The sequence below is a fragment of the Condylura cristata genome, unplaced genomic scaffold (assembly GCF_000260355.1).
Source record: "Condylura cristata isolate star-nosed mole 26May11 unplaced genomic scaffold, ConCri1.0 scaffold00005, whole genome shotgun sequence".
NCBI lineage: Eukaryota > Metazoa > Chordata > Mammalia > Eulipotyphla > Talpidae > Condylura > Condylura cristata.
The window spans coordinates 68165324-68192354 of NW_004567106.1; the positions used below are offsets into that span (position 1 = coordinate 68165324).

Sequence of the window (27031 nt, forward strand, 5' to 3'; positions counted from 1 at the left end):
CCTCCCACCCCCCTAGTCCAGGCGTGGCCTTCACGCTCGTCCTCCCAGGCTCCACTTGGACACTCGCTTTCTGCTTTCTGACAAGTGGGCAGTCCTCAGGCTCCTTTGTTTCTCTTGCGTTTGGTCAGTGGCAGAGGAGACAGGGCCCAGCTTGGCTGTTAGCATTCGGCGTTTCCCTCTCAGCCACCACCTCGTAACCTGCTGCCCTTCTCTATGCTCTCCCAGGAAAAGCTGAACTCCTATGGCGTGCAGCCCTACTACATGGTCGTGGAGGACGATGGCAGTGCCCACGGGGTGCTCCTGCTGAACAGCAATGCCATGGGTAAGGTGCCAGCACCCTCTCATTTTGTGAGCTGGTCATTCTTTTTTTTTTTTTTTTCAGATGTATTTGTTATGCATATAAGAACTGGGGTACAGGCCAGAAGTGTTGGGGGTGAGAGGATTCACCAGAGACAGAACAGGCAGATGTACTGAAGCACACTGCTGAGGGGAGCAGCGGGGAGACAGGAGAGGTCCCGCACCCTGGGGTCAGCTCCCTGGAAGGGATGGAACTCGCTTCATAGTGCTGCGTGTTAAGCCCTTGCACCTCCAGGGAGGCCTGGGCTGATGGTTCTTGGGGCACTTTAGCGTCTGCTTCATCTAGTCGCCTCCTCCTCCTGGAGTCAGACTTACCTGTGGGCAGTTTTCTTTGTCTTTTTTTCCTTCCCAACCTTTCCATTTTTTTCAGGTTGTTGACATGTGGTAACAAGAATTAACTCGATTTTTACTTGGCAAAGATCATATAAGAAAGGCCACAAAACCGAGCAAGTTCTAACTATCCAAGTAGTCAGCTGGTGAGGTCCAGCTATAGGGGTTGAGCTAGTGGTGAGGCTCTGGCTCAGGGCGTTCGCTCAGGTATGAGGGATGAAGAACTTACGGATGTATATTCCATATATATACAGAAATGGGCAGTGATATTTACCCCAAAATCAGGACTTGGGGGCGAGAAACACATGTGAAGTTTGAATACATCCGAGTAGGCAGCGTCGTGTTAGCGTCTCATTGTGTCACATCAGTCCTGGTCTTGACCAGGTAGGATGTTGTTACTGGGGGGAGCTGGGGAAGTGTATGAGGGAACTCAGTACTACACTCGTAACTTCCCACAGGACTTATGCTATTCTAAGATAGACATTATAATACTAAAAAAAAAAAGAAAGAAATCTTAATACTATTTAATTATCTTTTTAAAGATTTATTTATGCATACAGAACTGGGGTACAGGCCAGAGGTGCAGGGGTGGTGGAGGATTCACCAGAGACAGAGTGGGAGCAGAACAGGCAGATCGATGAAGTACACTGCTGAGGGGAGCAGCGGGTGGGTCAGGAGAGGTCTGCCGCGCCATGTGGGTCACCCCCAGGGCCAGGGATCGAGCTCGCACCGATGCGGCTGTGGCTGGCTTGCAGTGCTGCGTCCTTACCCACTGCGCCACCAGGGAGGGCCCATACTACTGTTTTAAAAAGAATAGAATAACAAAGCACGTTAGATAATAAAGCATATCAAAGGCAGAAGGCCAGAATGGGGCCCTGTGGATTTTCATGGAACGTCTTCAGTTCGGTACAGGTGCAGCTCCTCTCGCTATCAGGGAGGCATAGCAAGAGGGCAAAGGTCTGAGGGTCAGGGGGTTCCTCATCTTCAGGCTTTCCAGCTTGACTGGCAGTTTTCTTGCTCTTCAGATGTGACATTCCAGCCGCTCCCTGCGCTGACATACCGCACTATTGGAGGGATTCTGGACTTCTATGTGATCTTGGGGCCCACTCCAGAGCTTGTCACTCAGCAGTACACTGAGGTAGGAGCGAGCGCAGTAGGTCAGAATTACAGTTTGCGTGCTAACACCCTCAGTCGTTAGTGCAGCCTCAGAGGGCACCTGGAATTCTGGATCTTCAGGGAAGACAGATTTATACAAGAGGAGTAATAACCTTTAAACTTGTCACGACCCAAACATGACAGGCTGGCACTGGTAGTGGTGGTGCCAGTGCTGGTGGTGACGGGTGTAGAGGGTGTGGTGACGAGACGGTGGGTGTAGTGGTGGAGATGGAGGTGGTGGTGGTGGTGTTGGTGTTGAGGTGTTGGGGGGGTGGCGATGGTGGTGATGACAGCATGATGCTCTGGCAGCTGCCACAGCACATATATAAGACTCGCCACAGGTCACTGAACAGCCTAACTTGTGTCCAGGGTCCCCCTGACCAGCAGGACTGGAGCCTCTGAAAGTCAGGAGTTTCCTCTTAGATGCTGGGTCCTTAACCAGTGAGCAAGAATGCCTCTAGGAATCAAAGTGAAATGAGATTTTTCAAAATTCCTAGGGAGGGGCCTCATTCATTATCTGACCCAGGCACTGGAAAAGTATTGTCACTGCTTTGTAAACATCAGTCCAGAGTTTTCTTTTTAGGGACTAATGTTCTGTCTGTTTTCCAGTTGGTGGGTCGGCCCGTGATGGTCCCTTACTGGTCCTTGGGCTTTCAACTCTGTCGCTACGGATACCAGAACGACTCTGAGATTGCCAGCTTGTATGAAGACATGGTGGCTGCCAGGATCCCCTACGTAGGTTCCTAACCTGTGGCGTCCTGGCCTGCTGAGCCGGGTCTCTCTGCGTCTGCATAGTTGGCTGTCTGAGGGGTTCTTCAAACTACGAAGCGCTTTCTCCATCTCACTGAACCTCACCCAGCCGTTGCGCCAGCTGGGATCGTTGTCCCCATATTGAAGGTTCCCACTGCTTTGCCAGGGAAGGAGGACGTGGGTTAAACTCTTGGGCTTTCCCTGCTCTATGTTACTTGCATCTTTTTTTTTTTTTTTAAACGGATGACAAAACATTTAGTCAAAAACATCCTTGATATCACAATAATAGAAGTGCCCCGAACATGGTTTAATTAAAAAGAAATCTCAAATTGAGCAGGCATTTGTGTGTGTGGCCAAAACCTGAGCTCTAGCACCTTGCCAGTCTGCCAGTGCTTCAGCACGGTGCTCCCTCCATCTCGTGCCAACCTCTGAATGCAGAGCAGGGCAGTTCACGTGCGCCGTGCTGTCCCTCACGTGAGGACTCAGGGGCTTCCTCACCTGAGAATCGCCCTCTGGACCACGCGCCTATTTAATTTTATTCGATTTCTGTTTCTGTTGTTGTCAGTTGTTCTTACGAGTAGACCACAGTCCCTCCCTGTAGTGAGCCCTCGCAAGGCACTTGTTCACCCCTGTCCTCACTGCATCCCCACTGTCCTCACAACAGCCTCTAGGTTGCATGCAGACCACCCTGTATGTTGCTAATTTAGGCTTTTCTGCTGTACCACTAAAATTTTGAAAATTTGGTGAATTTCCTAGAAGCTACTTCGTAATAAACAATATAGCGGGGGTTGATGGGCTCACTTTCACCCTCTGTGAGTGCCTGGAGCCTGCTGCCAGCAGGTACTGAGTCCTGTGCGCCCCCAAACCCTCCACAGGATGTGCAATATGCGGACATCGACTACATGGAGCGCCAGCTGGACTTCACCCTCAACCCCAAGTTCGCGGGCTTCCCTGCTCTGATCAATCGCATAAAGGCAGATGGGATGCGGGTCATCCTCATCCTGGTGAGTCTGTGTGATGGGCAGCATCTGCCTGGGAGAGTGGATGAGCGTCGGTGGACACAGCTGTAGCGTGTCCCGTCCATGTTCCCAGCAGAGAGGTTGACGTTTACATAGCAAAGCGCTTTCCCAGGACTCCTAGACGCAGGCAGTTCTTCAGGCCGTGTCCCTTATTAGTGGGGGTTGGGGGGTGTCCCTCACTGGGGGAACGTGTCCCTCACTGGGGTGCCATATCCCTCACTGGTGGGGGGGCGGTGTCCCTCACTGGGGCGCGGGCCTCTCTTTGTGTCCCAGCTCTTTCTTAGACTTTTCCATCTGGGCTTTGGGGTCAGAAGTTCTTACCTTCTTCATCAATATTTCTCAACACGGTGAAGGAAATTTTAGGGATAAATGTGCATGGCGAGAGCCACTTTTCTGTCTGCATCACCCTCTGCCTTTGGCTTTCAGGACCCCGCCATTTCTGGCAACGAGACCCAGGAGTATCTTGCGTTCCGTCGCGGCCTGAATGATGACGTCTTCATCAAAGATCCAAGGGATGGAAGCATTGTGTGGGGCAAGGTCTGCTCTCTGACCCCCTGTCTCTCAGCGGGCATGGGTGGTGGTGGTGGTGGGGTGCGGGGGGGTGCTCTGTGTGTGTCCGAGCTGTTTCTGGACTCTGGGGTCAGACGATCTTATCTTCTTAACCAGTATTTATCAACATGGTGAAGGAATTTTTAGGAATAAATGTGCATGGTGAGATCCACTCTCCCACCCGCAAAGTCTAAATAGTACCACGGGATATAATTTCTTAGGAACTTCAAGTTCTCCAGCGCATTTCTTCTGAATCCTGTTCTCTCCACAGGTCTGGCCTGATTTGCCTGGGGTTGTTATAAACAGTTCTCTCGACTGGGACACTCAAGTGAAGGTAAAAGGCCGTGGAGGGTGCTGGGTGAGGGCAGGGCTGGGGGAGAGGAGCCGCCTTACCCAGGACTCGGGGCGACTCCTCGCCGGGGGAGGTGTGGGAAGGAAAGGCACTCAGGGAACAGCTCCTGGGGTGTCTGCGTGCCTGTTATTGCTCTGCATAATGGAGACCCAGAGAGCTTGAATACTTGCCCATGGCTTTAAGTGACAGTGGTGATTTCTGACTTACAGCGGTGGATTCCAAAGGTCCTGGCGTTTCCACATTGTGACACTGCTAGGAAAGATCTTTCCCCTCAATCAGGGCACTTGCTGTCTTTTTATTACCTTTGCCTTGAGTACCCCTTTTACATTAGACTGTCACCCCAGCCCTTTCGCTGTGCTTCTGTTTTGGCCTGGCCAGTTGCCCTTTTCACTCCAGTAAGTCCCCCAGCCTTCTTTTGGTTTCCCACCTTTGCTCCTGTCTCCCACTTTCAAGATTTTTGTTGACACTTGCTGACTCCTGGGAGCAGGTGTGCACTGGTGAAGGATCGCAGTAAGGGTCCCAGGGTGAGGACCCCTCCCTGCTCTCGCTTGTGCTTCCACAGCATGGGCGTCCGGGCAGCTCACCGGCACACAGAAATCTGCCAGGCCGGTCAAGTTCAGGCTGCGGGGCTCCTTGGCTTTTGTTCACTTATTTTCTGTTTGAGTATTTCCCTCCTCGTTCCCTGCCAGCGTCGCTGAAGTATAATTAACAGCACTGTATATATTTAAAGTATAAGAATATGATAATTTGATACCCAGAGATAAGAAATGAGTGCGTCAGGTAAATTAGCACAACCTTCATCTGACGTCATTACCGCGTGTGTGTTTATGTGTTGAGAATGCTGAAGGCCTGTCCTCTGAGCAACTCCTAAGAATACAGTATGATTTAACTAGTCACCATGCTGTACACTATTGCTCCAGAACCTACTCATTTTAGAAGGGTAGACTTGGGCCCCATGATTTACATCTCCCAGCCCCCCAGTCTTTTGCCCCTGGTAATTACCATTTTCCTGTTTCTGTGAGTTCGGTTTTTGTTTTTAGATTCCACATACAAGAGAGATCATACAGTATTTGTCTTTCTCAGTCTGGCTTATCTCACTTCGCCTAATGTTCTTTAGATTCATCCATGCTGTCCCAAATGGCAAGCTTGTTTTCTTTTTCATGACCGAGTAATATTCCAGTTTGTACAGCGCACATGTATCACTTCTTTATCCATGCTCCCCTCGTGAGTTCTCAGTAATTTGGCTCACTGCTCAGTGGGCTAAGCCTTTGTGTTCTGATTCATTTTTGTTTTCTCCTTTGTGTCCTTCTTCTACCTTTTATTTGCACTATGGCTTCCTATTTGCTTTTAGTCCATTGTGTATGAGAACCGAAGGCCAAACCCTTTTTGGGCTGTTCCCTTCACCCTTGCCGCCTGCGTGACTTATCTCTTTAACTCTTAAATTGCCTTAATAACATAGAGGCACCTATTTACAGAGACATACAGAGGACCATGAAGTTCCCTAAGCAGTAACATGGGCTCGGAGGAAGTGATGGGTATCTACTGTTGTATGTGTGAACTCACCATTTTACATTCAACACTTATTTTATATCAGGTTTTTAAGCACTGTGGGAAATACAAAGATCATATAATATAATATAAGCTAAGGTCCTTGTGGCCCTCCCTGGTGGTGCAGTGGGTTAAAGTGCAGCACTGCAAGCTAGCATAGCTTCTTCAATGTGAGTTCGATCCCCGCCCCGGAGGTGACCCACATGGCGTGGCAGCCCTCTCCTGTCTAGCCCGCTGCTCCCCTCAGCAGTGTACTTTGTTGATCTGTTGTTCTTCTCCCCACTCTGTCACTGGTGAATCATCTCACCATCCCTGCAGCTCTGACCTATACTCCATTTCTGTATGCATAAGTAAATAAAATCTGAAAAAAAAAAATAAGGCTCTTGCTATCAAAAATCTTATAAAAGAGTTAAGGAGTTATACCTTGGATTCACCTTCAAATTAAAATGAAGACACAGCTTTTGTTAGCTGAGGAGGACAAGCGAATAGAGAGTTGAAACTTTCTCCCTAAGTCTTTCTTATTTGAGTGACACAAAACTGCAATTTTCAAATGATCCTGAAGCCATAGAAAGTGCTGGTACATGTAATTAGAGGCTCAAACAATGAAATGCAGTCTTGCCTGTTACCTCCATTCCTTATGGAGCGAGATAGGAGATGACCACCTAGAACTCTCTTCCTGACCTGTTGCCTTTGATGTCTGCCCCTGTAAGGGACATCTTTCCTGGCTCATTGTCTTTGAGGAGTGGTGCAGGCACTGCAGGAGAAAGCGGAGGGCTGGGCACCTGCTGGGTGGCAGTGTGAGTTCAGGTGTTAGCTGCCGCCATTCAGATAGGGACAAAGAGGACAGCAGGTCAAGGACGGAGGCTAAGAAGGTGTCTGGCTTGCGCAAGTTTCTCTTCTTTGCACTCATTTTATTTCAAGTAAGCCCAGAACGTTGCTTGGGCTCTCTTTGGGTCATCCATCGCCATGGTCCCAGGCCAGACCCATATACGAGTGAGTCCCCATCTCCCGTCAACACACCTCCCAAGAAGGAACACGATTTTCACTACAGCAATGTGACAACTCTTCGTTACTAAATGGACACTCATGGACATGGACTCAGGCAGATTTAGATCAAGCGTGGCCCCACACGTGAGAAACTAACAGTCCCATAGCCGGTCAAACTGATGAGGACTCTGGCACCTTCAGGATGGCAGGGGAAGCGCACACGGGGATGCCAGCCATGACTACCCAGTGTGTGTGAGGCTGTCATAGTTTAGTTGCCAGAGGCAAAGGGAACATGGAGAACGGAAATCTGTCTATGTCCAAAGTTACTCCTATCCATGGGATTTTTTTTGCTTTTTGCTTATTCTTATTGAGTGGCTAACTAATATTTTACTGAATTATGAGATTTCGCATGCATGCAACTTTGGGTGAGTGCACATGTGCTGTCTAACACGTCGGCTTGGACCACATAAGTGAACTTTCGTTTTTACAGCTCTATCGAGCACATGCAGCCTTCCCAGACTTCTTCCGTAATTCAACTGTCACGTGGTGGAAGAGGGAAGTGAAAGAATTACACGACAACCCCCTGCACCCAGAAAAGAGCTTGAAGTTTGATGGCCTGTGGATTGTAAGTGTGCACATGTGTCTTTGTCCAGGTAGACACGTGTGGTCAGTGGCCTTTAATCAAGGAATCAGTCACCTGAGAAAGACTGTGGAGATACCAGACTAGCTCTTCCAGCTGGTGGTGCGGTAGCCTCAATATGTCTCATACCTTGGACCTGAAGGCTCTAAAACTTGTTGTAAAACACTAAGGCGATTACTAGAATTCCTGGGAATTGAATTTGCCTCAGACTCTAAAAAAGAATTCTAAAAATTCCTCTCTCAGTCATGCTGGAGGGCTCATTGATCATTCCAATCAGTCGTCAGTCTATACTGGTCTGGCCTCCGTGGGAGGGCTGGGTGGGTCTGAGTGGACAGGATGCCATCGTTTTAGAGATTAAGCTGTACCTGTGTTTGGCATTTCTAGGATATGAATGAACCTTCAAGCTTTGTGAATGGGGCCGTTGAGCCAGGCTGCAGAGATGACCCTTTGAATCGTCCCCCCTATATGCCACGTAAGGACATTGGTCCTATCTCCTGCCAGGCCTGGCGAGAGGTGTGACCTTCAAGAGGGCCCAGTGGCCAGGCGTTTATCCTGACTGGTCGGGGCACATCACTGGTGCTTTGGTGCTTTGGTTTGGGGAGCCCAAAGACAAACATACTTAAAGTGTTTCACTCACTCAGGTCTGTGCAAATTACGCATCTGATGGTTGAATTGCTCAAATTGGCTCAAAAATGCTCGACAGTGGTTACGTCTCCAAAGGATGCTAGGTTTCTTACATGTTGAGGCTTCTACCAGTCCTCACAGGGCCCCAGTGAGTGGAAAGTAGCATCTTCACCTCATCATGGATCCATGAACTTTGGCTCCAGAAATTATTCTGTCAGTTGTATGGCCATGAGAAGATTACTGTATGATTCCAAATCTGAGTGGTTTTTTTTTTTATGATAAAGGGAGGATAATGATACCTTCATTGAATTATGCTAAGATTCATATGAAGTAATTTACATGTTAAAAGCCTAGATTGGAGCCTGTTCTGGAATAAGTGTTTTCCCCACACCCTGGCTTTCTCTTGGAGACCCCTTGAGAGGGGACTTGATGTTGAAACCACCTGTGGGTGCCATTGTAGTTTAGAGCTGAGTACATCCCCATCCACCTAGGAAGGAGAGGGGTCCCTGTAGGGTCAAGTCACTCTTAACTTCCAGTCTAATCCCTTGAAGACCAGTCAGGGCTGGCCAGGGTTGGGGCTGGCTTGTACATCACTTCTTTCTCCTCAGACTTGGACGCCAGGGACAGGGGCCTGAGCAGCAAGACCCTCTGTATGGGGAGTCAGCAGATCCTTCCAGATGGCACTCCCGTGCGACACTACGACGTGCACAGCCTGTATGGGTGGTCCCAGACCAGACCCACATACGAGTGAGTCCCCATCTCCCATCTGCAGGCACAGACCATGATGCCGCTGCCCTCTTTTCCTATCAACACACCTTCCAGGGAAGAGCAAGATTTTCACTATATGCGACGACTCTTAGTTATTAAGTGGACATGGACTTGGGCCTCGTCATCACACTTAGGAGGCAGATTTAGATCAAGCGTGGCCCCATAAGTGAGAAACTAACAGTCCCGTAGCCGGTCATTCTGCAGGGTCAACTTGGCCATTCCAGTCAACATCCAGCTGAAACTGATGAGGGCTCTGGCGCCTTCGGGATGGCAGGGGAGGCGCACATGGAGACACCAGCAATGACTAACCAGTGCGTGCGAGGCTGTCATAGTTTAGTTATCAGAGGCAAAGGGAACATGGAGAACTGGAAATCTGTCTATGTCCAAAGCGAAATCTATCCATGGGAATTTTGTTTATTCTTGTTGAATAGCCAACTAGTATTTTACTGAATCATCACGGTACCATTTTGTGTGCTCACTCAATGAAAAATAAGAACTAACCTGAGAAAATCCTTGCAACGAAATTTCCCTTTCCTCCCAAAGATAGAACGCTAGGAAGTGAGTAAATAAATAGTATGACTTGGTGATTAGTTATTATCTTTAAGTAATCTGATGAGGTTAATGCACAGTGAAGTTTTTGGTAAAATACTGGAAAGCACCAGGTAAAGGCACAATTGTCCTTATTATCTTCATCATCTGGGTCTGTTAGTGGAGAGCTCGTGATGACTCCGATGTCCATATTCTGTCCAAATGACCCGGGACACGTTCTGCCACCAAGCTGTGGGCCCAGAGGCAAAGGGAACATAGAGAACTGGAACTCTGTCTATGTCCAAAGCGAAACCTATCCATGGGAATTTTTGCTGCTTTTCCTCCCTTGCGTTGTTCTCAATCACCTCCTTGTTTTCTGTCCCACCAGAGCTACGCAGGAAGCGACGGGGGAGCGTGGGATTGTCGTGACTCGTTCTACATTCCCCTCTTCTGGCCGCTGGGGAGGACACTGGCTGGGAGACAACACGTCTGGATGGGACCAGCTCAGAAAGTCTATCATTGGTAAGCGAGAGGATCCCTGGCTGCTCAGCAGGGGAAGGAGGACAGTCAGTAAAGGAGTCTCGGGGTGTGGGGGCAGGTCACGCACCCCTCATCTGACACAGCTGTGTTCTCACTGCAGGCATGATGGAGTTTAGCCTCTTTGGCGTATCCTATGTAAGTTTTCTTTGGATCTTTCCTTATCACCAAACAGATGGTGACAGTCCCAGAAAATAATACACTTATTTTATTTCATGTTGTTTCAGACAGGAGCAGATATCTGTGGATTCTTCAGAGATGCTGAATATGAGATGTGTGCTCGCTGGATGCAACTGGGGGCCTTTTACCCCTTCTCGAGAAACCACAACACCATTGGGACCAGGGTAAGACATTAGCATTTTGCTTAAAAGCTTTGTGATTCACTGGAAAGACAACCTGTACTCTTAGCGCCTTTCAAGTATATTGAAAGTATATTTCAAATGTATTCAAATACAGTATTGCTAACAGCACTCACCATGCTGGACACTAGATCCCAGAACATATTCAACTTATAGGCCAACAAGTTAGGCAACATACCAAAAGTGGGCACACTCCTAGAAATGTAAAACCTATCTAGAGTGAATCACTAAGAAATGTAAAATCTGAAAAGACCAATAATAAGTAAGGAAACTCAGCCAGTAATCAAAAATCTCCCAGAAAGAAAAAAAGAAAGCCCAGGACTAGATGGTTTCTCTGGTAAGTTCCATAAAATATTTAATACTTAAGCCATTCCTTTCAAAATGATTTCAGTGGAGTGAACACGCTCATTTTATGAGACCAACATTGCCCTGACACTAAAGCCAGATAAGGGGACTACAAGAAAAGTTAACTACAAGTCGGTGTCTCTGCTGAATATAAATTCCAAATCTTCAACAAAATGTTAGTGCACCAAATTCAATAATATATTAAAATTATTACGCACCATGATCAAATAGCATATAGCCTTGGGATGCAAAGTTAGCTCAGCCTGTTCATGTTGATAAATGCGCTACACACCATGAAGGCAATAAGAGATAAAACCCATATGATCATTTCAGCAGCTGTAGAAAAATCATTTACAGCATCCTTTCATAATAGAAACTCTCAGCAAGTTTGGTATGGAATGAATTTACCTCGGCATAATAAAGATCAAACATAGCAAGTGCACAGCTTTTATTCACTGGTAAAAAGTTGGAAGCTTTTTCTCCAGTATAAGGAATAAGACAAGGGTGTCTGCATTAGCGCTCCTCCTCAACACAGAAGTAAGAGAACTGTAAGAGAAGACATACAGTTGACCCGTACAAGGGAGGCTCTCAGACTTGAGCGAGTATATCCCCCTGTTCTCTATTGTACTGAGTCTGTCCCCCAGATAATGTCATATGGAAATTTTATCAGTTGTCTTTGAGAGCTTGAGTGACCTCTTTCAGTCGATTCGCAACATTTTCTGAGTCTCATCTGTAATCATCTTCGGCTTAGCTACGAAGATCTTCATTTGAATACTTATTTAGTGGTCTCCTGAGGTGCCCCAGGCACCCTAGGGTGACCTCTGAACACCCTTCTTTTCTCCTTTAGCGGCAAGACCCTGTGTCCTGGGATCAAGCCTTTGAGAACCTATCCAGAAGTGTCCTGGAGACCAGATACACCATCTTGCCATATTTCTACACCTTGATGCACCTGGCCCACACAAACGGCAGCACAGTCGTGCGACCTCTTCTCCATGAGTGAGTCCAGGACCCCAATCACTAAGGGATCATTCCACCCTCTGGGGTGGCAGTTGAAGAAGACAGTTCTTGCAAGTGAACTTCAATGCATAATTGCCTTCATCATCAGCTCTTTATGCACAGATATACTTTATGATTGCTTTGCTTATGTTTCAGTCATGCTTCAGTCATTCAGCCATTGATCAAATGCTAATAAATTTAAATTTTTCTCAAAATGAGATAGCACTTCTAATTTAGGCCTGAAAAGATTTGCCAAGACTTTGGTAGCCTATCGGATCACAAAATGAAGTGTTCCAGGGGTGGAGATTTGAGGGATGAGATCATTCTCACATTCACAATGAGCCACGATTAAGAAACATATAGATAATGATAGGTGAGCACATGTCTACATCTGGCCCTTTCTGGAGCTGGAAGAACTCCATGACATGTAGAAATAATGAGTATGTCTTCCTCTGATGTACCCAGAAGAGGAGTCAAGGATGGCATAGATTGCAGCTTCACTTCTGACTTGGGTCTGAGCATGAGGAGTTTCATCACAGCCTTGGCCTGGGTCTCTCTCGGGATCCTGATGTGTCATTGTGGTGTCTCCTTCCAGGTTTGTGTCTGACCGGAACACCTGGGATATAGACAGCCAGTTCCTGCTGGGCCCAGCCTTTCTGGTCAGCCCTGTCCTGTATCCTGTGAGTATGAAGGCCTCCAATGGATGGAAGGCCCCAGCTAGGAGATGGGGGATAAGGGCAGGGGCAGAGGTGGGGTCTGGAGGGGATTCTGAGACATGGCTTCTCATTCTCCACTGTCCTATCTTCTCTCTGTGCATGAGGCTCCTCACTTAGGTATTCTGGGCCTTGGCTCATATTTAAAATGAACATAATAAATTCTCATTCATTGGACAATCAAAAAGGATGCAAAGTTTTATGATATATTTTAGAATATCATGATTTCTTCATTATCTGAGTAAGGAGTATAGGCCGTGTGGGCTGCACTGTAGCAGATTCACTACAGTCCTTGGTCACATTAAAACAAAGAGTTTCAGAAATATTGTCTGAACGAGGTGTGTGGTCTTGTGGGATGGCCCATCCCGCCCTTCCTTAAGATGTCCTTAGGCAACCATTTCTTTATTTGGTTGATGATTAGGCTTTGATTAAAATAGCGGTAACTGCATCCCCTCCAAAACTTACTGCTCTAATCATTTTTCAAAGTATTGACACCATCAAATTTACAAAATATTCTCTGCCCCAGACCCGACCTCAGTTTGTCTCCTTAGAGTGAATCTGGGGGGGATTTTGGAAGAGAATGAGTTTAATCTCCACTGTCCTGGATCCCAAAATATCTTGTGGAAGCCATGGTTTTTGTGCAGACAAGTGTCCCACTTGAGAAGGAGGGAGGGACAGAAGGCTTTCCCAACATTGCTGACCTTCAGTGAGATGAGACATATGTGTTGCTTTGACCCCAGGACTGTACAAATTAGCTACTCTGCCCTGAATAACAGAACGTAACTGTCCGTGTCTTGTTTGTGTTTGATTTCAGGGCCAAAGAGATGTCAAAGCTTATTTCCCCAAGGCCCTCTGGTATGACTACTACACGGTGAGTTTTCCACATTGTCCATACAGCCTGGGATGAGATGGTAGATGTCCATGCAGCCCGGGAGATGGTAGATGAGATGGCGGCTGGCCATGCAGCCTGGGAGATAGGCACACAGCTGAAGGAGGAGCTGACGCTGCCTTTGTCTGGCCCTGACAGTGAATACCTCCTTAAGTTGCACCTGGATACCTCACAGTTGTCCTCTACCCCCAGCCCTGCCCAGGTGCAAACCACTTTATGGCATGCCTGATGTTGGGATTCTGGATATGCTTCTCCATGGAGCTCACCATTGAATCTGGAGCTAATACGGCATGTCGTGAAGACAAATACAAATGTGCAGTCGCACCTGCCACATAAAGCTGAAACATGAGGGGTGATAAGGAGATTTTCCTGGAATTGCTGAGTTTATATAGAACTTTAAGTAGAAGAGTTTGGTTGAAGAAGAAAAGATACAAAAAACCCTCTAGGAAGCCAAACATTGATGGAGTAGTTAGAAAACCTAAAATCTCGATGTTTAATTAGAATGATTTTAATTCAGGGAGAAGTACACCTTTCACTCACCTTCACACACTTGGGTAGCTATTCTCTGTTCTCAGCAAAGGCTGGCTAGCAACATCCTGCAGCCCAAACAGAATGACATCTGTTTGGTAAATCAAATTTTATCAGGGCACAGCCATACGTTTGTTTTCTCGTGGGCAACAGTAACTGCTCACAATACTACAGTAGAGTTGAGTTGAGTGCTCTCTAGTGACTAGAATGTGGATGATCTGGCCCTTCATGGACCAAGTTTGCTGGTCTTTGCTCTAGAGGACAAGCAGGATAAGACCCATTCCCTATATGATCACATGAAAAGGGGAAAATTAAAACATGATGTAGAGGGCCCTCCCTGGTGGCATAAGGGGTTAAGGTGCAGTGCTGTGAAGCTGGCTGTAGCCACTTTAGCACGAGTTTGATACCCGGCCAGAGAGCTGGCCCCAAGGGCACATCAGACCTCTCCTGTCCTCCTGCTGCTCCCCTCAGCAGTGTACTTCCTCAGTCTGCCTGTTCTGCTCCCCACTGTGTCTCTGGTGAATCCTCTCACCCCTACACGTCTGGCCTGTACCCCAGCTCTGTATGCATAAATAAATAAATCTTAAAAAAAATACATGATGTAGAGATTGAGAGGACAAAGAGATGCAGATGGAAGACGTCATGGGGAATGTAAAACTGAGAAGATCCCCTGAAAGATATGCAGTACACCAAATATACATTTGGAAAGTAAAACTATCTCCACTGGTAAAAATTCAAAACAGAAGGAGGCAAATGTTGGAAGATGGAAAGTTGTCAAATCAGCATCTTCTCTTACCCCAACTCTTCTTCCCACTTCTAGTAGCGAATCTGTTAATCTATTACATAGTTTTGCTGATAAAAATGAGTGCAGAGAGTAATCTTTTATCTTTACATGAACACTATAAGCCCACTTGAAGTTAGCTACTACTAATATATCATGGATATCTTGTATATCAATACCTTGAAGTTCTTTTCCATTCTTTTTAGCTACTGTATTAGGTTCCATCATATGGAGTCATTTACGAAACTGTATGGACATTTAGGATCTAGGTTAGTCTGTTTTCCTTTTAGAAGCAGTGGGGAAGTGCTGCAGGAAATTTCATTGTATAGATGTTTTGGCATAAGTAAAACTCCTGGGATAATAACTTTTAAATGGGAGGTGTGGACTTATTCTGACTTGTCTTAATGATTTCCTACTTTTGTGAAGATGAAAACAGATGATGTGTATGCGTCAGTTATCATCTACTTTCCTTGTGGACAATTCTGCTTGTTTCCTGTGTTGAACTCATATTGGGATTTTTTTTTTGAGTCTTCTCTGTCCTCCCCAGTGACCTCCACTTGGTGTGAATCCCTTATACAAGGCTGCATGGAGTCATCTTATTTTTAAAAAAAAATGCTTATTTATTTATGCATACAGAACTGGGGTACAGGCCCAAGATGCAGGGGTAGTGAGAGGATTCACCAGAGACAGAGTGGGGAGCAGAACAGGCCAACTGATGAAGTACACTGCTGAGGGGAGCAGCAGGCAGGCCAGGAAAGGTCTGGCCCACCATTTCTGGAGCACCTCCGAGGCGGGGATTGAACTCATGCTAAAGAGGCTTTAGATTCTTAGTGCTGTGCTTTAACCTGCTGCACCACCAGGGAGGGCCTCATCTTATCTTATTTTTATGGTACTACTGTTAGATCTTATCACCTGATCTTCATGAAGATTTTAATAGGAATTTGTCAGGCTGGCCATGATCAGAAACCATTTAAGGGCAAGTAAACAAACCTGTGACTCATCTTGTAAAGAATAAAACCATGTCATCTCCTACTTAGCTAGAATGTGTGGTGGCGAGAAGTAAAGCATTCAGTAGGAAGACAAGGTTGACAGCTTGACATGTATCAAGTTTCTTGTGAAGACAACAGTGGAGAAAATGTCACTATTTATAAGCTTTTGGAGGGAAATGTTATTGGAGATCGTGTAACCCAGCTTTCTCATGTTATCAGTGAGAAAACTGAAAATGCTTGAAGACATAGGACTGGAATTTATATTAAGCCCTGTAGAACTTGGAGTCATGCGAAAGATCCATGAAGCCCAGTTTGCTCTAGAAAACGTGGTTACTGTGCTCTCTTCTCCCACCTCCCACTATGGTTTAATTAGGATTAAATCTTTGTGAATTGAGCAGCAGGGACCAAGAGTGGAGGTGTGTGGTGGTAGCTTTGCTCCTTACCTCTGAGCTATCCATTTTTACAGGGAGGATTCTGTTTACCAGGGGATACTGGCAACCTCTAGAGACATTTTTGGTTGTCACACGTGCTGGTGGCAGATGTTCCTGGCACCTAAGGGACAGACCCAGAACATCTTGGAAGCACAGGCAGCCCCCACGACAAAGAATCACCTGCCCTGACTGTCCACAGTGTTGAATTTAGAAACCCAGCTCTCTCTTGAGAAAAGGTGGGAGGGTGGTTTCTTGGGAATTGGGGCCTATAGCTTGGGGTGGGAGCACTACTCCTATCACATAGGAGGCCAGATAAACATGTCAAATCCACAGCAAGAGCATGTTAAGGTGATGATTTGTAAAAGAAGTTGGCTCACTTTAATCTTTTTAGGCAAGTAGGAGTAAATGATGTTAAGTTGGTGCTAGTGGGGAGCATGAGAAGTGAGAAGGCCTGGAATTGCCTTTGTGGGTGACGTATCAGGAGCTGGCCTTAAATGCATGAGAGACTCAGCCCCTGTGCCCCCCCACTCAGCAGTGCTGTCTGGCAAGGAGGAGGGTGTGGAGGGGTGGCAGGGTGAGGTTACACGTGATCTTGTCCTGTCGAGACCCCCAAAACAAGGGGTGTCAGCTTGGAGTTCTGGAGCTGTGCAGGGTTCCTCATGGCAGCCAGGTGAACATGATGGTGCATGCAATCATGTGTGTATGCTCTGGGGTCACGAGCCGGCTACATGCAGAAGTAGGTTGTTGAATGGCGGGCAGGCACCATGTTCTCTGCCTCACCATCTCCTGTCTCCTGCCCGTAGGGTGTGGGCATGGACTCGCCGGGAGAGTGGAAGACCTTGCCAGCCCCTCTCGATCACATTAACCTTCATGTCCGCGGGGGCTACATCTTGCCCTGGCAACAACCAGCACAGAACACCTTCATCAGGTGAGTGATGAGCCCCAGTTTCTGCTAGAAGGGTGTGTTAGCTTAGGTCTCGGTAAAACCCAAGCTTGTAAGTGGCAGCCTCAAGCCTAAAGGCAAATTTACCAAATGTTTTTGCTTATTAGTTTGTTTGTGTACATATAAATATTTTTCAGTCTTATGCTCTTATAATTTTTTAAAAGATTTATTTATTTATGCATATGGAGTGGGGGTACAGGCCAGAGATGCAGGGGCGGTGAGAGGATTCACCAGAGACAGAATGGGGGTTAGAACAGGCTGACTGACAAAGTGCACTGCTGAGGGGAGCAGCAGGCGGGCCAGGAGAGGTCTGCCGCGCCATGTGGGTCACTTCCAGGGTGGGTGGGGATCGAATTCTTGATGAAGTGGCTTTAGCTTCTTAGTGCTGCAGTTCCCCTCTGCACCACCAGGGGGGGGCCCTCTTCTTACAATTTTTAATACCTACTTTACCTCTAAGTGGATCAAATGGTAGGCAGAATTAGTGACGTTTGGAATGGAAGTGAAGCAAGCAGTTTTTAGTTGACTTGACTAAGAAAACTATTGCAGGACAATTGTGTAAACTTATTGCCACAGTTCTTGAGACTGAGTCCTCCCCTAGACTTATGTCTATGTTTTCGCTGAGCCTGGAACTGTGCTAATATGGAGCCTTCTATTTAGAGATTATTTTTTGTTAACAAAAGGTAAAAAGAAGCCCTACCTTATAACCACTGGAATTAACCCCATTTTTCAGCAAAGAAAGGCTTTGAGAGGCAAAGTGACTAACTCAGTTTGATCATTAGTAAGTAGTTGAGCAGGGACTAAAAATGCTTGTCTATTTGATGTCACACTAAAATTCTTAGCGCCCCCCCGCCCCCATTTATTGGATTTCAAAAATTCAGTTAAATACTGAGGCACTCACTGTACAGTGTTTCAGAAATTAGGTCAGGAAAGAAGGATGGTTACAACATCACATTCTCCTCACAGTGGGGAGAGGAGTCACTGTATTGGCTGGTAGTTCCTCACAGTACACATGGAGCTCGGGAAGGCTTGTCAACCCTTAGAGGAAATTCCCCTGGATTCCTTCACTCATTCCTGACAGAAGTGACCGTGCTGCTGGAGAGAGAACTAGAACTGGCCCCAGGTCTCTTGAACCCTAGTACCAGTCTCCACACCATGAAGCATGTTTCTTAATGTCTTCATGAAAAACCCTGGCTTGTGACCATGACATGTTCTTAGCTAATGTCTTTCTCCTGCCTCACACAGCCGCAGGAATTTACTGGGCTTCAAGGTCGCCTTGGATCACCAGGGGCGTGCTGAGGGTTCTCTCTTCTGGGACGATGGGCAAAGCATCGGTGAGTACGGAGGGTCTGGGAGATTCATCACGTCACGTCACGTCACGTGCCTCTCATAGGTCTGTTTCTTTCTTTTTGGTGTTCAAACAATTCTGCTTTAAAAATAGATCATTCGTTGATTTTTTTACCTTTAAGTGTTTAATGTATGCTCTACAGACTCTGACATGAAAATGAAGCTTCACTGGGAACCCCTCACCCTTATCCAACTGTCCTACCTCGCTGTGGAAGGCCACAGTTTGGGAGTGGGAGGGTGGTCTCTTTGCAGCCAGCTGAGATGTGTTCAAAGCCCTTTATGTTTGAGGGCACGTTCCTGAATGATGTGGTTTACTGTCCCAGTGAGAGAGACAGTCGCCATCAGTCGTGTCTTTTATCTGAGGGTTTGTTCTGTGAGTTTACAGAAATTGATAGAGTCACAAGGCTCAAATATCATTAGCTTTTTCTTTTCTTGTCTTTTTTTTTTTTTTAAGATTTATTTATTTCTGCATACAGAACTGGGGTACAGTCCAGAAGTGCCAGGCGGTGAGAGGCTTCACCAGAGACAGTAGGGAGCAGAACAGGCTGAGTGACGAAGTACACTGCTGAGGGGAGCAGCGGGTGGGTCAGGAGAGGCCTGCTGCACCATGTGATCACCTCTGGGGCGGGGATCAAACTCGTGCTGAAGTGGCTTTAGCTTCTTAGTGCTGTGCTTTAACCCACTGCGCCACCAGGGAGGGTCCTCGTTAGCTATTTCTAAGTAGGCGCCATCTGGTAGAACTTCCTGCAGTGATGGAAATATTCCCAATCACTGCCATCCACTATGGTAACCACGAGGCCGTGGTTATTGAGCACGTGAAATGTAACACATCACCCAATGAACTGACTTTTTCATATTATTGAATTTTAATGAGTTTAAATTTAAATAGTTCTACTTTGTGAACAGCTGTTATCTTGGACTGCACAGCCCTAGGCTAACCTCTGAGTGGTAAGCAACTTAGGGAAACTCCAGAAAATGGAGGCAGAGTGAGATTCTGACAAAGGTGGGGTGTAGAAGGCGATACCACCCACGACTGTGACTGGTCTACCTTTACTGGATATGCTAAGCTTCCTGTTACTCCTGAACCTGTGACATAAATAAAGGATAAAGGACAAAGACTTCTCTTTGTTCTCTGGAGATGGCTTTTAAAAACACTACTTAATATCCGTCAAGATAAACCAACCAAGACACCAGCATTGGTATTGCAAGGTGATGCATGCAGGTGTGTGCACATATGGGTCAGCCTGTAGCAGAAGGAACCTGGAAATTCCGAGGTGACGAGATATTGGGCAGAGTAGAGACAAGAAAGAAGCATACAGAGATTGGCGTGAGGAAGCCACATTTTAGCAGATGCCAGCCAGACAGGTGAAACTATAGACACTCACTTCAAACAATGTATGCAAACTGAAGCTGAGGCCAGAGTCTGACTAATCTCACCAAATGGAACTCTACAAATGAAAATAAAATGAACAGAAACCATCCCTACTATTCAAGCAGACAACGAATTAGAATTCTAGGACTGACTTCCTGGGCACACTTACCTTATTGTTACCTTGTTTGTTTGCAGATACCTATGAAAAAGGTCTCTATTACCTGGCCAACTTTACTGTCAGTGGGGTGAGTGGAACTGGTCCTTCAAAGGGAGAATGGGGTCCTGCTGGTCAGTGGGGTACTGAATGCTACAAGCGTATAAAAGGCCACCTATCATTCCCTGCCTGTCTTGCTATTTTGCATCCGTTTCTCCCTCTAGACTTCAGAGAGATTTAGTTTGCTCCCAGGAAATGTTCCATGATCAAACCCATTCATGTTTCCTCAGTGACTTATCCTGCCTCTCCTAGGCACAGGTGCTGTGTCTATGCTATTGGGATTTCCTCCTGCACATGTTGTGTTTCTCCAAGTATAGACCTTAAGACTCTGGTATTTGACATGTTTTGTTTTATTAGAGTTCAGGGCCATTCTAGAACCCTTTGTGGGAGGGCAGATGGCAACAGGAGAGAGGGTACAGAAACCCTGGTCTCCACTGGCCAGCAACGCAAGATGGAGACAGAAGCCATGGTATCCTACTCTGCACTTATGCCCAAAGAGAGGTTGGGGATAATTGGAATGAGTTTTGCTATTTTCCCTCCTGTGGTTTCTTTTATCTCCAATGGACAGAATACAATGAAGAGCCACATCATCTACAACAACTACATCAACAGTACTGAGCCCTTGGTGCTAGGGCACATTGACATCTGGGGCGTGGTCAGTGCGTCCACCCCCAGCATCAGCATGACCTTGAGCCATGGCAGTGTAACACCCAGAGTCACCTACAACTCAACCACACAGGTTAGTGATCAGTGAAAAGTGCAAATGAATATTTCTCAACCCTGAGACTACCGTGCCATTCCTGCCCACACTCTTTCCAAGCAATGCCTCCCCTAAACCCTGCAGGACCCCCCTGTCTTGAGTGTGTCATGGCCAGAGGACAGCATGGAGATGACAGGGAAGTTAATAGTTTATCAGCCTTAGGCTCTGCGCGTCTGAATCCTTCCTTCCCAAGTCTGTCTTCTTGTCTACCCAGCTCTTTAAGACTTTGCCTTTGCTCCCTCACCTCTGCTTGGTGAAAGCTCCTCTTTCCAAGAGCTGGAACGATCACATTTTGTCAAATATAAGACACCCTAAGTTAAGTTTTTCCATTTTTCCTGTGCCACAAAGAAGAAAGGATTATAAAAACAGGCCATAGCGCTTTCCTAACACTTGAAATACCTATACCACAGTGCTTTCCTGACCCTTGAAATACCTATAGTAAACATACAGAAAGCTTTGCAAAAACTCTCTAGACATAAATTTTTAGCATTTCAGTAGGTTAGTGATAATACAGAGGAACAGGTTGTGTGGTGAGACATGGACATTGATGAACTGGCAGCGTACTTGCTGCGCCGGGGTAAACTGAGTGTGAAGAAATATCAAAGGCATTTTAGCTATTTTGTAGGACTTGTTTATAATTATTTTAAATTTTAAATCATTACCTACATTTTATGGATTTGAATTCTTCATTTTTGAACATTTTGCCTTTTTCAATTTTGTAAATAATTATTTTATTTTAAAATTAGATACTTTAAGTTATTTCATCTGTTATTTACAAGAAAAGCACATGGCATGTGTTGGTTAAGGACTCTCCTCTCTACCCTCAGTGGTATCGCATCATTTCATAAAAATCCTTCCACTTCAGTCTATGGGATTTTCTCCCCAACACTGAAGGGTTCTCTACTGCGGGTTTCCTCGTGGCTGGCGCTGGGTCCTGTTCTCCACCAGCATTCACACTGCTTTGGACCAGTCCTTGAGCGCTTCGCATCACCCACCCATCCCCTTCCGCCAGTCTTGGCCTTGGGGACCCACAGGCCCTGTTGATGCCAACGTGCAGAGCGCCGCCGGCGCACAGGGGGCCTGAGGCTGTTGCTCGCAGGGTCTGTTCCAGCTTCACGAAAGTAGAATCTGCACCTTGGCATTCATGCAGGGTGATGGCTGCAAAATCACCACCCCAGAATCTATGCTACTGTGCTCACTGTCGGCTTTTCCTCAACTGTTTTTCTTTGTAATAGTTCCTGATGACAACATTGGAAAGAAACAGAAGTTTTCCTTCAGTTTTGCATTTTTCATTTCTTTCCTCATATTTGTGGTTTCCTTGTCTAACAGCTCCCCCAACTTTACCACGGGCTCAGCCTGGACTTTGCCCACTGTGGTAGCTGAGCAGTTGGGGCGGGGAGCACACTGCTCCCAGGGGAGGGCAAGCTGGCCAGGAGCTGAACTGCCGGGCACTTCCTGGCGGCCATCTTGGAGGAAGGTTGAAATGGGAGGAGGAAGTGAGAGCAGGCTTCAGGAATGGACAGGCCATTTTCTCGCTCTTGTCCCCACAGCTGTCTCTCTGCAGTGGTTACAAATGGCTTATTTGGCAAGTGGGGCCCTGTGGCCTTTTCCCTTTATGAACCATCTCATATTCTAAGGGTTTTAGAAACACCCACTGGGCAGCAGAGTCTGAGTTGTGACAGGACCCACCATAGTGTAGACTGTTGACTCGCCCAGATTCCGACATTTCGACCACCATATTCTCAGTGCTGTGACTGGCTCTCAACAGGTGTTACACATTAACGCCGTGACTGAAAACGTCATCCTGCATGATTTCATTTCTTTGACGTGGAACACTGCGTGAAGTTTTACCAGCCAGATGCTGACAATGAAGGACTTCAAAAGCATTTGTATTCTATGCTCATAAAATTATTGTATTTTAAGTGATTCTTTCCCTGTCTGGGGAAAACAAATCTTAGTAATTTTATTAATTATTTTCCTGTCTGTGTTTTAACCCTGAAGGTTAGGTGGTTGGGATATGTGGGAAATCTGACCTTAATGTTTTTAAGTCAGTATCATGGCACCCATGGGCCATCTGACAACAGTTACCGCACAGGTGTGGAAGCAGAATTGTGTGTGTGCAGTCTGGAAGTGAACTGGACCCACTGCCTAAATGCTTAAGGAAAAGCTGGCCAGGACAACCCCAGACCCTTGAGTTACACCTCAAGAAAGTATCCAGAAAGAACACTACAAGTTGACTAAAGGGAGAAGGGGAGAGTAAGTTGAGATCATGATTTAAGGGGAAGGAAAAGAAAGCAAGAAAGAGGAGAAGAAAGAGAAGACGATTACATGGATTGTGATAGCTGAAGAGAGAGAGTAAATGTCAGGAAGACCAGCCTCATGAAGAGGAGAAGAGTCTGAAGGCAAGAAGAGGTCATCGGGAGACTGTAGCCAGTAGAAATAGGAATGAAGATGAGTAGCAGGCAAAACTGAAGGAAGGCGTGAAAGTTGAAAATAACTTATTTTTGCTGGGATCTGCTTCAGAATGTGTAAAGCTGATTTCTCAAACTCTGTGCCTAATGTATAGAACCACAGTTCCCACAAGTGTACATGATTTATATTCCAGAGAAAAATAAAGCAAGTTAATTCATAAGAGACTGAACTGTGTGGCATTTTGACTATGGGCATTTCACTTTGGGATGAAGACTTCTTGCTCAGCAAACGTTTCTAAGTTGGCCTTGCTCCCCTTGACCAAATTCCTGGCAGTCCACACCACCGTGGATGACCTTCCTCAGGATTATTCATCTTTTGTCTTACACCTCTGATGTGAGTTTTTCTAAAGATCTAGGTTTGTCAAAATGTGTACTTAATTGTTTTAATCATAACAACAATTGCTGTAGATGGTAAAATATCAACTCTGGCAGCAATAGAATTGGCAACAATATTGATTAAAACAGTTGATGGTTAAAAGTTGGGATAAGGAAATTCTGTGTAATGGTTAACACAGATACTATTAATTGAAAGTAGACTTATTGGAAATGAATGTTTACTGTCCCATGTCTCTGTCTTTTCTTTTAAACACCAGGAAGGTAGATGCTTCTTGCACACTCTTGTATGACTGCATGAAGTGACAGCAAATCGTACTGTTTAACTGGCTTTATGGTCTAGTGATGAAAATAAGGGCCATGGGATGAGGACTTGAGCTAACTATTCAACTAGTGAAACAAGAAAGATTAACCACGGAATTCCCTTGATCAAACTGTTGGGACACTCGTGCACTGTCTCCCATCAGCACAGGAAGTGTAGCAGGAGGAAAGTCCCTTCTCTAGATATATGGGAAATACTTTGTTAACATCAAGGGCTCATTGGTGGAAGTTGGCTCTATCAGTCAAAAAGTGCTCAAGGAGAGAATTTCTGATGAAGAATCTGGATTGCCAAGTCCCAGAGTGAAGCATGAAGGGGTTCTCCCCATTTGTAGAGTCGTGGACCCCACCGGCAGTCCCTTGCTCCTCTCCTAAGAATAGTGTTCTAAAATTCACAAAAGAGGCCCTCCCTGGTGGCACAATGTGTTAAAGTGCAGCACTATAAGGCTCTCAGCAGCCAATGCAGCATGAGATCGATCCCCAGCCAGGGAGCTGACCCATGTGGTGCAGCAGACCTCTCCTGTCTCCCCGCCGCTCCCCTCAGCAGTGGATTCCAATAGATCTTCCTGTTCCGCTCCCTACTCTGTCTCTAGGGAAATCTCTCACCCCCTGCACCTCTGTCCTGTACCCCAGTTCTTGTATGCATAGATAAATAAACCTCTAAAATGCACACACACACAAAATGTGTATTCTCTTAAAGGAGCCCTAATTATAGTACACTGAGAAAAGTAGAAGTTTAGTAACAAAGGAGGTAATTTAAATGATCACATTAAAGGACAGGATTTAGCTTTGTGGCTAATAATATCATCATTTCAATATCATGATCAGCATATGCAATATTTTGAGATAGCTACTGCAGTGTCACAATGTGATAGGAAATAACTGTGATTCTATTTTTGAAAAACTCATGTGTCTATAATAACTATGCTCTGTGCTCTACAATCAGAATGGAAGAGAATTCTGATTCCCACTTAGAAATTGGTAAGCAAATGTATATTTTTCCATCTACAGTCATAGGTTTCCTAAACTGTTCCCTTGGAGGTCTGGGGACCCTAGATTAAGGACCCCTAGATTCAAGCACATCAACCAAGCCCCTAGACTTGAGCTCAACAACTGAGAACCTACGCAGCCACACAAGAGTTGTCAAGTCTCCACACTGAGCTCTCTCAGTGCTTTTGAGTCTACTTATCCTTTTGACTTGTAGGCAGACCTTTCCCTCTGGCCATGAAGATCTTTGGTCTAGTCTAGAAAGGGCGGGGGTCTGTGAGGAGCTGCTCTGTGCTCCTCCTCATCGTTTTCTGGAATGGTGAGGTTGCACCCTGCCTCACCCCATTGCAGGCGTCAGCCCCACTGGCCACGGCATAGGGAGAAAGACTCAGAAGCCATCTTTAGGGTCAGGAAACTTGCATCAGTGCTTGCTGAATAAGTCACTTACTCTCTTAGCGATCATCTGTCTCCTGTAAAATGCTAGTGTCTAACTAAAGCTGTGGTTTCCAAACTATAGGACTGTGCAGACTCTTGGGGCTCATTGTTGGTCTTTGGGGGTGAGGACCAGGGGTGAAGACTGGGGGGGGGATGAAAAGAGTTATGGGGGAGGGGATCGAAGCTCATTGTGCCACACCGTGGCTCCGATCATTCACTTACACACATACTGGAATCCTATTGAAATAAAGAATAGTATCTGTTTTTATTTCTTTCTGAAGATATATTTTTTAAAGATTTATTTATTTGTACATACAGAACTGGGGTACAGGCCAGAGGCTCAGGGGCGGTGAGAGGCTTCACCAGAGACAGAGTGGGGAGCAGAACAGGCAGATCTACGAAGTCCACTGCTGAGGGGAGCAGTGAGCGGGTCAGGAGAGGTCTGCCATGCCATGTGGTCACCTCTGGGGCAGGCGGGAATCGAACTCATGTGGAAGTGGCTTTAGCTTCTCAGTGCGGTGCTTTAACCCGCTGTGCCACCAGGGAGGGCCTCTGAAGATATTTTTATCTCATCTTTTCTCTTAGTTTACTATCATTTTGTTGAGGTAATGTTGGTTTACAGCACCATATTTTTTTAGGAGCATAGTTCACACTTCTTCAAACACTCGTCACCACACCATCCACACTACAGGATGCCAGTAACCCCCTGCAGCCTTTGGGTCCCCCAGCCTTTGCTCCCCTCTCTCCCTCTGGTAACTGCAGTGCTTCTGTCAAAACCCAAGGCTTGTTGCTTGGCTTTGACTATTATTTTGCTTTGTTCCTTTGAGTAAAGAATTTTAAATAAGTATATATATGTGTCTTAATACATATGTTCTTAACTTTTTGCTCAAGTGGAATATATATATATATGTGTGTGTGTGTGTGTGTGTGTGTATCTCCTCATAGACATTACATATATTACATATTTCAGAAATTCCATATTCCATATTATAGTTTATGTATAATAATATATCTCCTCGTAGACATTACATATATGACATATTACAGACATTCCATATTACATAAACTATATGAAAAAGTTAGAAAGTCAGTTGTCCTAACCATTTTGATCCTAAGACTACTTTACAACCTTAAAATGATTAGGTGTACCAAGATATCTTGTAATGAGCTTATGCCGATTGTTATTATCATATTAAAATTAAAATAGCTGTATTTTCCAAAGTATAAGTAAATTAGAAGAGTTGTATTTTTGCAAATCTCTAAAACCTGGCTTAAGAGGAAAAAACTTGATTTCTCATCTGTATCTGAATTTATTGGCATTTAGTCTTTTTTGATGTCACATGTAGGCTCTGGAAAATTCTAGAAAGGAAAATATCTTCTTAGTGTTTTCATGAAATAGTTTTTTTTTTTCTTTTCTTTTCTTACAAACCTGTAAAGATCTCAAGGACCTCCCAGAGGGTGGTCCCTAGAGCACACTTTGAGAACCACTACACATGGAGACACATTCACTCATGGCCACCCTGGAGGGGCCTCACAGTGTCAACACTATGCTTATCCCTCCCAAACAGCTAGAAGGGGAAAAGTGGGACTTTTGGACATGTTCTCTCCCCTCTAGATCACATCATTGTATGTCTCTCTTCATCTACACGACAAAATAAAAATAACAGTTAGAAACCCTT

General features: G+C 45.9%; 1 protein-coding gene across 1 annotated transcript in view; it reads left to right on the plus strand.

Annotated features, from left to right (window-relative positions):
• The window catches only part of MGAM (maltase-glucoamylase), a 65345-nt gene extending 41885 nt beyond the window's left edge, over window positions 1-23460 (plus strand). The window contains exons 27-46 of the mRNA XM_012720785.1: window positions 184-322; window positions 1713-1825; window positions 2452-2577; window positions 3468-3596; window positions 4038-4148; window positions 4432-4494; window positions 7538-7672; window positions 8072-8159; window positions 8920-9058; window positions 9996-10129; window positions 10248-10282; window positions 10372-10488; window positions 11696-11844; window positions 12440-12524; window positions 13372-13428; window positions 16979-17103; window positions 18361-18449; window positions 20030-20079; window positions 20617-20787; window positions 22577-23460. Of these exons, the coding sequence (XP_012576239.1) occupies window positions 184-322; window positions 1713-1825; window positions 2452-2577; window positions 3468-3596; window positions 4038-4148; window positions 4432-4494; window positions 7538-7672; window positions 8072-8159; window positions 8920-9058; window positions 9996-10129; window positions 10248-10282; window positions 10372-10488; window positions 11696-11844; window positions 12440-12524; window positions 13372-13428; window positions 16979-17103; window positions 18361-18449; window positions 20030-20079; window positions 20617-20787; window positions 22577-22651 (2130 nt within the window). The 3' untranslated portion in view covers window positions 22652-23460. The remainder of the gene's footprint in view (window positions 1-183; window positions 323-1712; window positions 1826-2451; window positions 2578-3467; window positions 3597-4037; window positions 4149-4431; window positions 4495-7537; window positions 7673-8071; window positions 8160-8919; window positions 9059-9995; window positions 10130-10247; window positions 10283-10371; window positions 10489-11695; window positions 11845-12439; window positions 12525-13371; window positions 13429-16978; window positions 17104-18360; window positions 18450-20029; window positions 20080-20616; window positions 20788-22576) is intronic.
• The last annotated feature ends 3571 nt before the right edge of the window (window positions 23461-27031 follow it).